The sequence below is a fragment of the Drosophila hydei genome, unplaced genomic scaffold, assembly GCF_003285905.1.
Source record: "Drosophila hydei strain 15085-1641.00,03,60 unplaced genomic scaffold, DhydRS2 tig00000290-arrow-arrow-pilon, whole genome shotgun sequence".
NCBI lineage: Eukaryota > Metazoa > Arthropoda > Insecta > Diptera > Drosophilidae > Drosophila > Drosophila hydei.
In genome coordinates, this window is record NW_022045704.1 from 1,678,584 (window position 1) to 1,694,655 (window position 16,072).

Consider the following 16,072-nt stretch of genomic DNA (forward strand, 5'->3'; position numbering starts at 1 on the left):
TTTGTTATTTTGTTGCTGTCCGCATGCATAATAATTTGGTATTAAGCGCTACTTGCGCTGATAATCCTGAAAAATCACAGTGCAGCATCATGAAAATCGCTTTACATGCCACATGCCACATGCCGCAGTGCAAATACTGCAAATTGTTGCAGTTTAATGCGTTTCGATAAAACCACAGCAAATAAATATTCAAGAAAATAAGTGAAACTACGCATACGCCGCGTAGTCCCTTCGATACTTGTGCAACTAATTGCTGCTAGCTTGAGCTTAGCATAATGAGCGTGAAGAATCAAATAAGTGTGCACACAGTGCACTAATTGCATGTACCCACACACACACACACACACACACACACACACACACGCACACCCGCACACACATTTTTCTTAAGAGTTGTCGCTGCGGTTATAAATAAACAAAGATGCGGGGCGTCGATTGGGTTTTGCGTTTGGGCTGCAGGTGGATCGCATTTAAATGCGCAAACGAAAACCATTTATATGCAAAACTATTGTTGCATTGCATACTGAATGAATGCCGCAGTGGCAAGGCACCATGGCAGCCAGGCAGCCAGGCAGGTAGTCAGGCAACGCGCTGTATGTGGCAGCCGCATAAAATGTAACGCGCGCGCTTGGCTAACCGTTTTAACCCATGCAAATGACGCATATTTGCCACAGCTACCCGCAAGCCTCAACTCTGTCTCACTCTTTCTCTCTGCTTCCATCTCCCTCAAGATCTTTCGACTGCGAAATGCATGCAAATGCGAACGCAGCGAACGGCATTGAATGCCGACGACTCGGCAAACAAACGAATAAATATGCAGACAGGCCAAGAGAAATGCGCAATAAACACGCACACACAGCGTGTGAGAGGGAGAGAGACAGCGCTAGTTAGCGCAACAGAGATAGCTATAGACTCTGCACAAAGCGATACGACGAAATTAAATCAAGTAAAACGTGCATGCCACACTCGCACACACACACACACACAGCTGCAGTATCGATGTCACTTGTGCAAGGCGTCTTTCAGCTTTGACAGGTGCACACACACACACACACACACACACACACACACACACACGCACACACAGACAGTCAGACACACTCGCTGATACACGCCTCGGCAAACGACTTCATTAAGCGCCATTGTAAGGCGCATAGTTCTTGCAACTGCTGCATTGCAACGTTTGCAGCGTTTTGTGGCAAGTCATTGGCGTGCATTGTGCTAATGGAAATGACTTCATTATATTTTCGAAACATAAACAATTTACGCAATTAGCGGCAGGACATGCAACAGCAATGGCAGCAGCAGCAATGGCTATGGCTACGGCAATGCTTCCATCGTGGCAATCGTGGCAAGCGCCAACTAATGAGCCTAGAGTGTCATAACTACAGCAACAAGAGTAACAAGAACAGCCAGCCAGAACGGTTATAACCACAATGTCAACAACAATGGCAGCCATTGCTGACAGCAGCAGCAGCAGCAGCAACAGCGACAACACCTAAGCACAACAAGCACACTCGAGCCAAACTGTAGCAAGGACTTGCACGCGCGCACAACCAACACACACACACTCACACACACACTCCAACAGATATTAGCAGTTCATTTACCTGGACGACGTGCTCTGCAAGTCGACGAAGCTTGGACAACAGCTGCAATTGCTGGCGCTTCAATTGCTGCTGCTGCTGCTGCCCCAACTCATGCCACTTCAGCTGGCCATGCCACTAAAAGAAAACGCCAATTGAGTGTCGTCGCACACACAAACACACAAACACACAAAAACCAACAACAAGCAGCTCACATATGCGCTCGAGTGAAGTCAAACACACTTATTTACATAGTATCTAAGCGAGAGTGAGCAGGTGAGCAGGTGAGCAGGCGAGCTACCTTTCGGGCATGTAGCAATTACGAATTACATTTTTCGCAATCCCAAATAGAGTTGCGGCGCAGCACAGTTCAACATTTTGGCCAAAGCAAATTAGCTGCAAAAAAGAAGCCAACGCAACGAGAGTTTTTGGGGCATAAAATGTTTGAGGCAATAAAATAGGGCTTTGGTCTGGGTATATAAAAAGTATTCTTAAAACAGAAGTCAGCCAGTTCAAGTTGAAGCTGCGCGAATACATTCACAATTATATATATTAAATATGCACAATATGCGATGGCATTCAAAAATCATTATAGAAACTTGTAAAGCTCTTTTTGTTGCCTCTAATCTTCAATGTTCTCAAGCTATGCTCAGTAATAGCATCGATTGTTATCGCTCATAAATGGAAAATGGCTGGAGTTTTTAAATAAAATAAGATTAGATTGTGCTGTGAGTAATATATATGAATATATGTATGCAATTTACAAGTCTTTAGCTATTGTTTATACAGGCAACTGAATGCACAGATAAAGAATGGGATCTCGGCCTGGCCTATATATATGCCTGAGTAACCATTGTCAGCAAGACATATTAAATTAAATCAGTCTCTGTCTCTTCACGTGATCTGGCAGCAACATCAGAGCCACATTTGATTTTAGTGTTCACTAACATTCCACACAAATAAAATTATACAACACTATCTTAAACTTCTAACTATCTCTATCCCAATAATAATCATATTTCCGACATATATTTAAAAGCAGCGTATAATGATTCGAATATTAGCTCCTCTGTTCAGCGTATCCCTTATTCTTCCTTCATTATTCTTTACTGATAATATATAATATAATAATAAATGATAATAGTACTAATTATATAAGCAAATAATGTTAATTAGTTCATCCAACTTAATTCTATGGATTTCTCGTAATATTGTGCCTAATTAAAGCCCAACTAAATACACATAATTTCCAAGATATGGACATAGCATATACATATATATTGTATAGTATATATATATATATATATATATATAAACTTTATATGCTTTTCAGGCCAATTCCCAGTCGCACACATTCGTCTAGCTCTCGCTCCACTCACACTCGCTGTTCGTCCGCTTAAATCTCTCGAGTATTTTTTATAGTGCGCTCGCACATTTAATGGATATAACTGTAGTTTATTTTATAGTTCAGATATCTGGCTATATATCTTGTAGTTATAGTTTACTGTATGGATTCGCAAGTATTTCTTAATGTGCGTCAAGCGTATTGGTTTCAGAAATAATTGTACAAAGCAGCAGAAACTTATATGTACACATATATATATATAAAATAGAGTGCGTGTGTGTGTGTATGTGTGTCCTGTAATACGAGCTCCCTTAGGGCATATTCACTTCGATTTGCCGCAGACACCGTTGGCACGCCCTTTAAGGGCATTTAATTTTTATGACACTTTTTTAATGTACGCGCAGAGAACTGAACTATTTTCATGGCAATAACTGTACGCTGTTGCTGTAGTTGTTGTTGTTGTTGCTGTTGTCATTTGGCTGCGTATAAAAGAGACAACAATTGAGTCAACTGAGGTATGCAACTATTTACATCACACACACACACACGCACAGAGGTATAGAGGCAAGTAGTTAACGTTAGACACTCACGCTTAGTATGGCTTAGCTGTAGCTCTGTGTATATATGTGTGTATGTGTGTGTGTGATGGGGTCAGAGTGTTGGGCTGAGGGGTCAACACTCTGCACAGCACATGGAGACATAAAAAATAATGCATTTTGTGCACGCGAAAAAATACTCGACATAAAGCAAAAAAAAAAAGAAAAGTTGAAGCAGTAAAAGAAAAAGCGAAGTTAAATAAAATTACAACATAAAGTAGAGAGTGTGTGTGTGTGTTTGTGTTGTTGTGTGCGGCAAGCAGCTAGCGAATGCTAGAAGAAATATCCAAAAATGAAAGACTCGTTGAAAGTTGCGTAAAAAACTTGCTGAAACTGCCAACTGAGGACCAGTCAGCAATGGCAATAGCAATGGCAATAGCAATACCCAAAACAACAACAACAACAAATAAGAAAAAGAAGAAGCAGCAGAGGCAGTAGTGGTAGCTGTAGAAGGCGACACATTCAAAAGGATGACAAAGTGGACCCTTACACTGGCAGCAGGACGCGACTGTCGTCTGCTCAGCGCAGCTCAAATTTTCAATTTACTTGTCCAATGTCTGACTATCTCTGTCTCACACAAACACTAGCGCCCCTCTCTCTCTCTCTCTCTCTCTCTGTCTTGCTTTTGTGTTGCCGCGGGGAATGCTTTAGCAAAGGCTCCAAACAAACTGCAGCAGCAGCGGCAACAACTTTCATTCCTTTTTCTTTCGCTGTTGCATGTAAGTTGCAAAAAGTTTGCCACACACAACTATATAAAAATATATACTATATATACTTATGCTATATATATATATATGTGTGTGCTAGCTAGATGTGTAATGCGAATTCTCGACGTGAATGTTATGTTTATGTAAAGTGCTGCTGGCTCGAGGGGGCCGAGAAGCTGTTGCTGAAGTTTGCCGCAAGTGCTGCTCGCATAACACAAAAGAGATCAGACTGCATTATAATAAGTACACCACACACACACACACACACGCATACGTACGCATACGCAGCTGTGGCTGCTTTAAGCTCAACTTTAACTTTGGTCAGCCGGTCATTGCCTCGGGCCATTTGCTAGCCAAGTTAACTACAATTTGGCTAGAAGAGCATAAAAGAAAGGCCTACAACAACAATTGCCAACAATTCAGTGCAAATCCGCAATTTAGCAGCGCAGCCAAAAACGCGCAAAATCCTGAACCACAGCAATGCCGTGCACCGCCGCACCACAGAAATTTCAACAACTTTTCAAACCCAATCGGAATACGCTCCGTGTCCCAACTCGGCCTGCTCATGTGCTCTGTATTTATTGCTCAAAATCCAGCCAAAAATCTAACGGAAATACACTGAGAAAAACTGAAAGAGAATACTACAAAATAAAATTACTTAGATCGATATATGAAATCTTTTGTTTATATAAGACATAGATATAGACATTTCTCTATGTTTTTGTAATATATAAAATATATCGGAAACCCTTGAAAGTCTTTATATAGATATATATAGATATATACTACTGTGTGTGTATTATAATATGCATAGATATATATATATATATATATATATTTGTATATCTCAAACAGAGATGCTTAAACAAAACAAATACCCGGAAATCTAAGCAGACCTATTATACCAATTGGATATGCCAAGATTAACTCAAGTCGTAATACAGAATATATGTATATGTATATATATATGTATATATGTATATATTCAATCCATGTAATGAGAACAGAGATACACTCAGATAAGTGAAATACAGCGATCGATGCTGCATTTCGAAACTGTAAGCCGAACTCTCCCATGTTTATTTTTAAATTCAAATACATTAGCTTATTTCTATTGCCATGATTTCCCACGGCGTGTAATTTGTGCATAGGGCAGAAGTATTTTTCTGGACGCTGGGGATGCTCGTAAATTCCAATACTCACTCGCAGTGCACGTAAAGGCGTCAGGAGGTGGCCGTCAAATGGATGCCTGAACATGGGATCAGCCACGCCTTCCACTGCCTGCCATATGCATTTTCACAAAACAAGCTTGAATGCTTATTTTCAATGGTTTCAGTGTATAAAAATAAAGATTTCGATTAATTTAATTATATTTTTAATTTTCATAAAAATAAAGATTTCGATTAATTTAATTATATTTTTAATATTCAGTTTTCACAAAATTCTTTTATATAAATAAATTCATATTAAATTTTTTTTTAATTTTTTACTGTTTTTAATTGAGCTCTTTTTTTAATTTATTTATTAATTCACAACAATTAACAAATAGCAAACTTTTTAAGGTGACATTAAACTCACTTAGAACATAGAAAATAATATTTAATTAACTAATTAATTGTACACCTAACTTGTTCTCAAAATTAACAGTTAAGCGAAACTTATTTCCAAACTGCTATCTTCTCTATAAAGCAATCTCTCTATATCAAGCTCACTTCACCAACTAAACCTTATTTTAATTTAAATTATTGAATATATTTATTATCTCACTAGATCGACAGTTAAAAACTATATTAAAAATATCTACAAAATACATTTGGCAATACATTTTCCAATACACGACACTAGTTTCTCTCAGTGCAGCCGGATATCCGGAGTGACTGATGTGCACAGCCTTCGGCCAGCGCTTGGCCAAAGCTGAACACCTACTGTATTCAGACAGTGCGTGTTGCTAGCTACTCGTTGTTGCTGCTGCTGTTGTTGTTATTGTTGCAAATGCAAATGCGTGGCACCTCTGTCAGTCACCTGCCTGCCCCAAGCCTCCATAGGCGGCTCGACCCACTCGCAAAAAAACAGAAACAAATCGCGAAGCAGCAAAAAAAATATTTGTGCTCCAAAATGTAGCGCTTAAAAATCGGATTTAGCTGATGCACCTATCAGCACACAACTGTAAACTCTGTGTGTGTGTGAGTGTGTGGGTGTGTGTGAGTGTATGTGTATTTGTCGCCAGACCGCAATGCTATTACGTGAATAGCGCGCTCGTCCGCTTGAGCACAAAAACCTATTTGAGGACCCCCAGCCGTAGCAAATGCTGGGGCAGGTGCTGAAATGCGGCCGCTGTGGTAAATGCAACGTGGGGTTGTTGCTTGTTTAGCGCAACGCGAAACCTGCATCATGCAGCGTGCAGCGTGCAACGTGCAACGGGCAACGTGCAACGCACCAAATCACAAGTGACGTTATGGTTTGTGCCACCAAACCGCAGGCAATAAAAGACGCAATGACAGTCGATGCCAATGACATCCAGCCAGTGCGACAGCTACAACATTAGCCCCACTGGACGCACACTCACACACACACCTACACACACCAGCACACACTCTGCCACCTGCGTCTGTTTTCATTAGAAAATTTGTTGGCATTTGGCTGGCGCCACAATTGACAATTTGGCTGTAGTTTATGCGTGGAGCACGTAAATTTATATGGTAATTCGATGCGTTTGACGGGTTTTTCTTTTTTCAGGCTTCCCTGGTAGCAGTAAGTGGCAGGGGCTGTGGCAGCAAGTAGGCTGCGTTGAATTTATAGTTCTGTTGCAACAGCATTTCTAAATTGAACGTGTCATGTTTTGAGGCGCCGGCAGCAGGCAGCAGGCAGCAGCACAGATGCCTCAATAGATTAGCTGTCCTGTTAGCAAGCACCATGCTGCAACATGCAACATGCGGCACACACAAACACACACACACACATCCGCTTGTCCGGCTGCCTGTCCGTGTTGTTGTCTGTCTATTAAAAGTGTCAGCAAATGACTTGAACATGTGCGCCGCAGCAAATGAGAACACGTCAAGGATGTCAGTGGCTGCCGGTGCTAAGGACTGCCAGCTGCCGGCTGCCTGCTGCCTGCTGCCTGCTAGCTGAATGCAGGGATGCTGCCTGGCTGACAGCGCCACATTCAATGAGATTTGTATGTTTTAGATAATGTCGAACCAGTCGGTCTCCAACTCACGCTGGGGCTCATTGAAAAGCGAGCCACATCAAATATGAATAAGTTTTGAACGCTCATCGCACACTATCTCTCATTGACAGCTGTCGTGTAACAGTTTTGCAATAAGCACACCCACACACACAACGGCTGTGCACAGTGGGGCAAATTGCACAGATGGAGCTGTAAAGTGATGCAGCTTAAACAGGCATTGCCAACTAAGTTAGGAATTCTAAAGTCGCTTAAAGTTCTCTTCGAGTTATCTAGAGACTTTCGAGCTGGAAAAATGGCAATTGCCTAGCCTCTACACCTTCAGCTCAAACCAAAAGCTCTTTGATAACCTTTGACTAAGGCAAACCTTATTGGCATATTCTTAAAGAAGTATCTTTATTTTGAAGCATCCTCTTTATATTAATCTTCACATATCAGCTTCAAGTTATTCGTTTCAAAATGTGAGCCGAATATCTTCAAATTATCATACAACTTTAATTTGCAGTTGGCAGCCAAAAGCTGAACTCAGAAATATGCAAATACAGCTTAAGAAATCTATTTTCATTATTATCTTTCTGGCTTGCTGTAGCTCAAGTCAAGCCATTGCTTCTTTTTCTGTCACAAACAGTTTAGAAGTGAGCCATGGTACTGTTGTTGCTGCCAATTGGAGCTGAACCGGCTTGGAGTTTCATTAAAAGCCAGCTGTTGGCTCAGGACGCTGTTGGGCAACGTTGCCTTGGCTATTGAGCGCATGCATTTAACCTGGCCAGGTTCAGAGCCAGCCAACTGTGGCCCTGCTCTGCCCGCGCTCGGCTTTAGCGCTTGGTTTCTTTCACTTCTGCCCGGCTGAGCAGCCAATTGCAATTGCAATTGGCAACGATGTCGCCAAGCGGCTGCGGCACTGCACGTTCTTCGAGGCTTTAATGGCAAAATGTTCATTTGTCATTATTGACAGATGTCGCACGTTTGCCATTTTAATTGGCGGCTTAAACAAAATGAGCTGCAGGCAGCCAGACAGCTGTCCAGTCAGGCCATCCATTGCAGTCACTCAGCGCTGCCAATGTCCCGATGTCTTACTTGGCCAAATTGTGCAGCGCAGCGGAAGCGTGTTAATGATTTATTTTGCGGTCAAATATTTGACTCGAACGTCAGTTAGCTTTTAGCTTTATTTTATTAATTGCACCTGCCTAGAACTATCGTCTACTATCGCAACTATCGCCATCTACTTTTCCTATGACTGATCCACATACACACACGTATCAATTGCAGATGTGCTTGTCGATTTGTCCACATTCTTAAATCACGGTCAGTCAGGTCAGTCTCTCTCTCTCTCTCTCTTTCACTCTTTCACTCTGGCTCTCTCTTCTTCTCTCTCTTTTTTATTTGCCTGTTTATATTTGCATGGTCTATAGTTTTTGGTTTTCATATGCATGCGCTACACACAAAAAACTCAATATTTGCGATACGCTCACAGCTTCTCCTAAAAAAGGACTAAATAAATAAATAAAAATCTCAATAAAAAGCAAATACATATATGTACATATGTCTATCTCTCTCTCTATCTTTCTATGTGTGTGTGTGTGTGTGAATTTGCAGTTTACCAAGCATTTTGTGGCTACAATTTATTTCCTTTTTCTGTTCAATTTGCATTGCTTCCACAATACAAAAAAATATATATATAAAATCTGATAAAAATAGAAAAAAGCTAAAAGCGTTTTAAATGGATAACAAGAATATATATATATTTAAATGTATATATATATATATGTTTGTGTGTGTGCGTGTGTATTATTTTTAAAAACCCATTGGCAACATTTGAAACGCTGCAACCTGCATGAGTCATGCCATTGCTTTTATGAGCACAATATTGAAAAAATACACACACGCACACACACGCTCACACACACACAGAAAATGCAATATAGATAACTGCATATATGAACTAATGATTGAATTTGCTTTGAAATATATTTATCTATATCCTCTTGTTTTTTATTCAAGCTATGTCTCTGCGTGGCGCAGCAATTAAATATTTCGAATTTTTTCCCATTTTGCAGATAACGAGATGCGAGACCTGAGCGTGACTTTCTATGGCAGCGGTGCGGTGAATCGGCAGAAGTTGAGTCTGGTCACACTGAGCGGCGTTACGCTAATGCTGAAACTGATTCTCGCCTAGATCGCTGAGCAATTAGTTCTAGCATTTGGATTTAAGTAACGAATTTCACCGCCAATAGCATTACAACATGGAACGGGTTCTCTTCATTTGGTTCGTATATGGAAGGGGGCGGGCAGTGGGCGTGCCCCTGCCAAAATAAGTTAAACAAAACAAACCGAAAAGGAAATAGCAACAGAAAGAAAAAACAACTGCTCTAGTTGTAACGTAGCTTAAGACAAGGTAAAATAAAACATTTTTCTCAAAACTCCAACTCAAAACTCAAAAATCTCAATTTTTGCAATTTCTCAGAACATTTCAAACATTAAGCGAAAAACAAAATGAAAACCAAAGAAACAAAATGGAACCATATATAGATATATATATATACGATACAATCAATGTCATAGCATAAGCAACTGTGCATACTAACACACACACCCACACCCACACACACACACACTCATACATATATCTAAAACATTGTCGCACTCGAGATTCCAGTGTAAATAGATTTTATTGCATACTTTTAGGCGTAGGTAAACCAAACACTGCACCAAAAGAAGTTGAGAACGCATTATAAACTTGATGAATTATGAATATAAAAGAGACGCACATACACACACAGCCATACACACACATATGCGAATACCCTTGCTTGAGTGTGTGCGTAACTAGCATATTGAGTATATCTATCTAGCGTCTAGGCAACTAAATAGTATCTTGTATGTGTTAATGAAATTAACATGCCAGTGCATAGCCAATTACTTGTAATCAACATTTATTTGCGCATAAATATATATACACATATATATATATATATATATATTTAGTTGGAATACCCATAATGCTAAATGCGTATCGCAGTTGCCGTCGCAGTTTTTTCTAGCTTTTTGCTATTTTGGATGTCTGTAGTAGTAAGTAGCCTAAAAGCCATAAGCTGTTTGATTTCTACATGTAAATTACATAAATACACACCCACACACACACACCAACACACACACACGTACACATATACAATAAGCTTTGTATGACATAAGTGTAAATAAAGTAGAAAACTAAATTTGGAGCTGCGCCGCCAAGGCCAGTAGCAAATCCAAAATGAATACATTCACATATATATTATATAAAATAAATATATATATATATTAGCAAATTTATGACTCAACTTGTAATGCAAACAGGGTGCGTCCAGTTTGTTTCCTTTGAACTCTTCCAGCATTAACTTTTCCGTTTTGTACATAAAAATGCACCGAAGTTAAATACAATTATCTAGAGATATATACATATATATATCTAAATATATATATAAATCGTAAAACAAGTAAAAGATGTTGCATAGGCACCCGTTTTGGTTGATCATTTCTGTGGCGAGCACCCTGTATTTTAATTTTTAGCAAATTTCTCAAAGCTAGGCAAAATATTTAATATATAGTCAAATCATGAGAATACAAACGATAAATGATAAATTTAAAGCAGCTGTTGCTTAAAATAAATATTAAAATAAAAACAAAAACAAAACAAAAAATTAAGTGTAAACACGCAAATTGATTTACAAATAAGAAAATAAATAAACAATTTACTCAAAACACAGCTTATAAAACATTTCATTAATAAAACTCATTCGCCTGGACGAAGCCAACACAAAAATAAAAATTAAAAAATAATAAAAAAAAAAATTGTATGTTTAATTCAAACTCATGGCCAAAATGCAGCAAAAAGGCAAGGCAAACGTATTTATAATTATATGAAAATAAAGCGTCACACAAGCATTTTCATATATATATAAACATTTATATATATATATACACATATATATATATTTGCAAGTTTTTGTTCGAGTCTAAAATTGTCCCATATCCCGCCCTGGTTCCCACCCAAAACTCCGTTTTTGCTTAGTGCCCTCAATGAGTATATACATACATATATATATGCTATAATGATGTTCTCTGTATATGTATGTGTGCGTTTGTATGTGTAATTTAATATATATATATATACATTTAGTTATATAATTGTATTTTTAGTTAATGCTAAAAATGAAAAACAAAAGAAGACAATTAATGTGTACAATTCGAAAAATACTTTTCCGATCAGCAGATTTTCAGATCCACAGATCCAATTATAATCCACGACAACAACAACAACAACAAGAACAAGAGCAACAAATTGAAACATTTTCTGCATTCAATGTATATGTGACTAGATACGTACTCCTATGTATATGTAATATGTATATTTGATTATTTTGTAAACATTTTTCAAACAACAACTACATATAAATAAAGTCTATATTAACATATAAATGTATACAAATAATGTCTTTTAATGTGAACTTAACTGTGATACTTCGCAAATGTGTGTGGAATATATTTGGTGTGACTTAAGTAAATATATAGTCATGTATATTAGATTAAATTTTTATTTGAAAAACACTTTCACTTTGATGTGCAGTTAAATATTTTCATATTCAATTATTTTCGATTTGTATAAACAAAATCAAAGATCTTATAAGGAATATCTCACCTACCACTGAGATGGCAATAATCTTTTAAATATTTTTATTTGGCAGTCTTTATATACTCTTATACTTTATACTCTAAACTTACTGATTATTGATATATAGCAGATAGTAGAAGGCGTTGACAGCTCCATAAATTACATTCCTTCAGGAACAGCAGCCAACTCAATGCTGCGCTCATCTATCTGCCTATTCGTAAGAAGCCACCTGCTTGTCTATCTGAATGATGTAAATGTTGTTTTTTCTACAGATACAACGAATAGTTTATTTAATCGATAACTTTAATAATCATTATAATCTCACCTATTCGATAACATTTTAATCTTCATGAAATCGATTAACAGAGATAACCAGCTTCAATTATATGTAAACAGCTCGTACGTCTTATGAGATGGAATGTCAACTTTAGCATATAGATTCTGGCTAATTTTATTTTATTTATAAGGAATACTCCATAGTTTTGGATTCGTTTTACAATTCACTAGAGTTGCAAGAGCTTAAATATTTTATTTTTGTTTCATAAACATGGTTCAAAAAAATTACCAAAGCTATTTAATCACACATGTGCAAGAGCTGCCTCTGAGTACGAGGTATTTTCTAGTTGGGCATTGCCGAATATTACACTGTTAACCATTTTCAGCTTTGAGGCAGTGTTATAGAGTAGAAAGGTTTATTTAATATGCTGTCTCAATTTTAATCAATTTGTAGTCAATGAAGGAAACTTCAATGCTCTTATATTTTTTGTATTTTATATTTTTTATTAATAAGTGTAGAGCCTGTACAATCAAATGCTCTGATCAAATATAATATAATTAATTATAATATAGAACCTAAAGAGAGAGCTCACATATGAAAGCGAAGGCTTTTGCATAACTAACGAAGCCAGATATCTTTTTGCATTGAGCATTTAAATATCTTATCATAAGAGCTTAAAGTGAGCAAAGCTTTTCTCCGAATGCAGTTGACATTGTCATCAACTAATAAAGTCGTTTAGATAGTATAGTATTCTTATACTATATTACGTTATGTAACAAGTTCATGAGCTCTTATAAAGCCAGCTCCAATAGTCTCGCCCAGACACGGATTTGATTGAATACTTTGCAGCAAGTGCAAATAAACTAGGTTTATTCCCGCACTTATTTTCATAGTGGCATTCGCTTGCAGCAACTCAGCCCGCGCAGAGCTACCTCTGAAGTGGCTCATCTTAAAAATTACAATTTTTTCACTCTTATTTATTTGATGCAGCTCAGCTGCTGAGAGCTGCACTGATTCATGCTTCTCGTTGCGATTTCTATGGCATTCGTGTTGAGAAGCCGAGATGAAAACTTACCTTTCTTTATTTACACAAACTCTTTAGTAGCTAACTCACCTTTATTCTCCATGCGTGTGTGTGAGACGCAGCAGACGTGTAGCCATGCACGAGGAGTGGGACCTGGCGACATGAAAATGGGAAATGGAAAAGTTTTGCATGCTGAAAACAGCTAGGCAAGGAACGGCATGGAGTGGGCGTGGCAAAACTTTAAATGGAAAATTTGACAGGCGAATATAACGTTTATTTAAATAGGAGCACATAAATGTATGGGCAGGTGGGCCGTAGCTGCTTGTACAAGCTGTTGACAATGGCCAGGCCAGGCCAGGCTAGACAGCCAGGCAGGTGTAATATATGCATAACAAACACACACACACACACACACACACACACACACACTCTCGCGCACACCTGCACACTCATTCACTCACTAAATACAGCTGCTGGTTGAAATTGAAAAGTTGCTCGAACAAGTTGCAAACATCAATATAAAACCCACACGGCATAAAACCAACAAAATGGCCTCAGCAAATTCTGTTGGCATAATATTATTGCCAGGCTAATTTGAGTCGAACGGGCTGACGGGTTGGCTAACGGCTTCGCCTCGTTTCGCCTCGTTTCGCCACGTTGTGCAAGGTGCAAATGGCATAAAATAACTGCGCCAAAAACTAAGCAACACAAAGCGGACAACAAGTTGCACCTGAACCCAAATATGCCTACGTGCCACAGCGCGTATTGAAAGCGAATGCGCACGAGAATGCGAATGCGAGGCGAGCATGGAATGCAAAAACAAGCCAACATCATGTTGATGTGTGTGTGTGTGTGTGCAGGTGTGTGCGTGCGTGTGTGCAGCTCATTTCCGGGCATTGTTTTTTGCCAACAACAGCAGCAGCAGCAACAACAGCAGCTGTGCTGTTTTTACGTTATGAGCTACTTGTTGTCCCCACACGCACACACACATCTACACGGCTGCAGCTTGTGTGTAGGGCATAATGCATTATGGCAACACGAACAACACTCGACAGCTGTGTGCGTGTGTGTGCCAGTGATATTACACACACAACGACCACTACATAAATATTTGCATATGAAATTTATTATGCTAAAAATAAGCCAAGATTTAAAAGCGAGAGCGAAATAAGGCCAACTTTGGTGCGCCGGGCCAAAGGCAGGCTGCATAATGAAGCCAGACGCGAGCTGCGGCAGCAACAAATGTCATGACATCTTCCTAGCACCGCCTCTCAGCGACTCATATCAGCCGCATTCACACCTCGTCAACTGAAGCCTATTTATGTGGCATGGCAAGCGACTCGGTCGTCGTCGTCTTCCTTGCAATTTGAGACCCTTTTGTGCGGCCGGAAGTGGGTCACATATGCAGGCAACAGCAGCAGCAGCAGCAGCAGCTGCAGCTGCAGTTGAACTGCAGGCCAAGACAAAGCACAAGCTTGCCTGTAATTAAGACCGCGACCATAACTTCCCCTGCCTTTCGCTTAACAAATTGGCACAGCATTTGTGCTACTCGAGTGCCGCCACTCGACTGACTCGTGTATTTGTGCTCATATTTCTGTGGCCCCAGCGCGATTTCTGTATAAATTAACTTAAACTTTAAGCGGCTTTCGAGGCAGCCAGCGCGCTCCGGCCAGCTGCCAACTTGTTAAGTGTTTGGCTTAGACGCTCGTAATGCGTTTATCGAAGGCTCAAAACATTTGCATGCTTTTAGGCGCAGCCCCAGCCCAGATACAAATCTTAGAATACTGCAAATCCCAGGAATAAGCTGGGGGCTGCGAAAAACAAGCTGTATTATATAAGTTTATACGTGTACACAGTTTTTGGATAACTTAAGAGAAAACTCTCGAAAAAAAATATGTGAATAAGACTGATGGGGAGAGAGAAAAACAGAATATGTCTGATAAGTGGCTACAAAGCAATTATTCAGACTTGCAGCTATTTAATTTTTGAGTAAGAACTGTTGAGATATTTATTATATTTTTATATAATTATATAATATACTCAAATAAGAGTATTCAGAAAAGTTGATAAAAAGGTAAGATGAAAGCTAAAGTCGGAAAAACCCAACACTGTTGAGTGAGCAAATCTTTTGCCCCTTAGGATATTCAGCACAATTTTTTATAATTAATTTTCATGCAGATATTTTTGTTTAAAATATGAAATGCATAAATATAGTTCTACACTTAATAATAAAAACAAAAAAAAATAAATAAATAAGTAGATATTGTTTATTATAAGGCTTCAGCTGCCTTGTAGGAAACTTAATCTTAGCAGAAATTTATTAATTTACTTTCTTTTGGCTATGATCAATATGAATACATTGCTGGGGCAGCAAGAAGTTATGTGGTGCAACTGCAGTGAAGACTTAAGGAGCTATTTGGTATATTTTAAATCAAGACCTGGTCAGAGTAATTTCATCTGAAACTCCCAAATGTCTGTGGCTGGCAGATCTGTGAGCTTCAGTACCTTGATGACTCTCAGGTTGTTTGGGATAGAATATAGACTCTCTAGGTATTTCTTGAGCAGCTCTTTGATTCTGATTCTTATTCATAGTTGAGTTGTGACTAGCTTGGGCTGCGCTGCCAGTCTAACTGCATAGCTGAAGCTATGTTTCTGTCTAACCAACAACAAACATGTTCTTTCTTAACTCAGTTTTATAATCT

At 38.8% G+C, this 16,072-nt stretch overlaps 1 protein-coding gene across 2 annotated transcripts in view; it reads left to right on the forward strand.

Annotated features, from left to right (window-relative positions):
• LOC111593236 (lachesin) overlaps positions 1-10,326 on the forward strand; it is a 149,909-nt gene extending 139,583 nt beyond the window's left edge. Inside the window, exons 12-13 of one of the 2 annotated variants that reach the window (XM_030223802.1) lie at positions 8,688-8,732; positions 9,476-10,326. In XM_030223802.1, the coding sequence (XP_030079662.1) occupies positions 8,688-8,732; positions 9,476-9,594 (164 nt within the window). In that variant the 3' untranslated portion in view covers positions 9,595-10,326. The remainder of the gene's footprint in view (positions 1-8,687; positions 8,733-9,475) is intronic. The other variant, XM_030223801.1, reaches the window with a different exon arrangement.
• Positions 10,327-16,072: the final 5,746 nt, after the last annotated feature.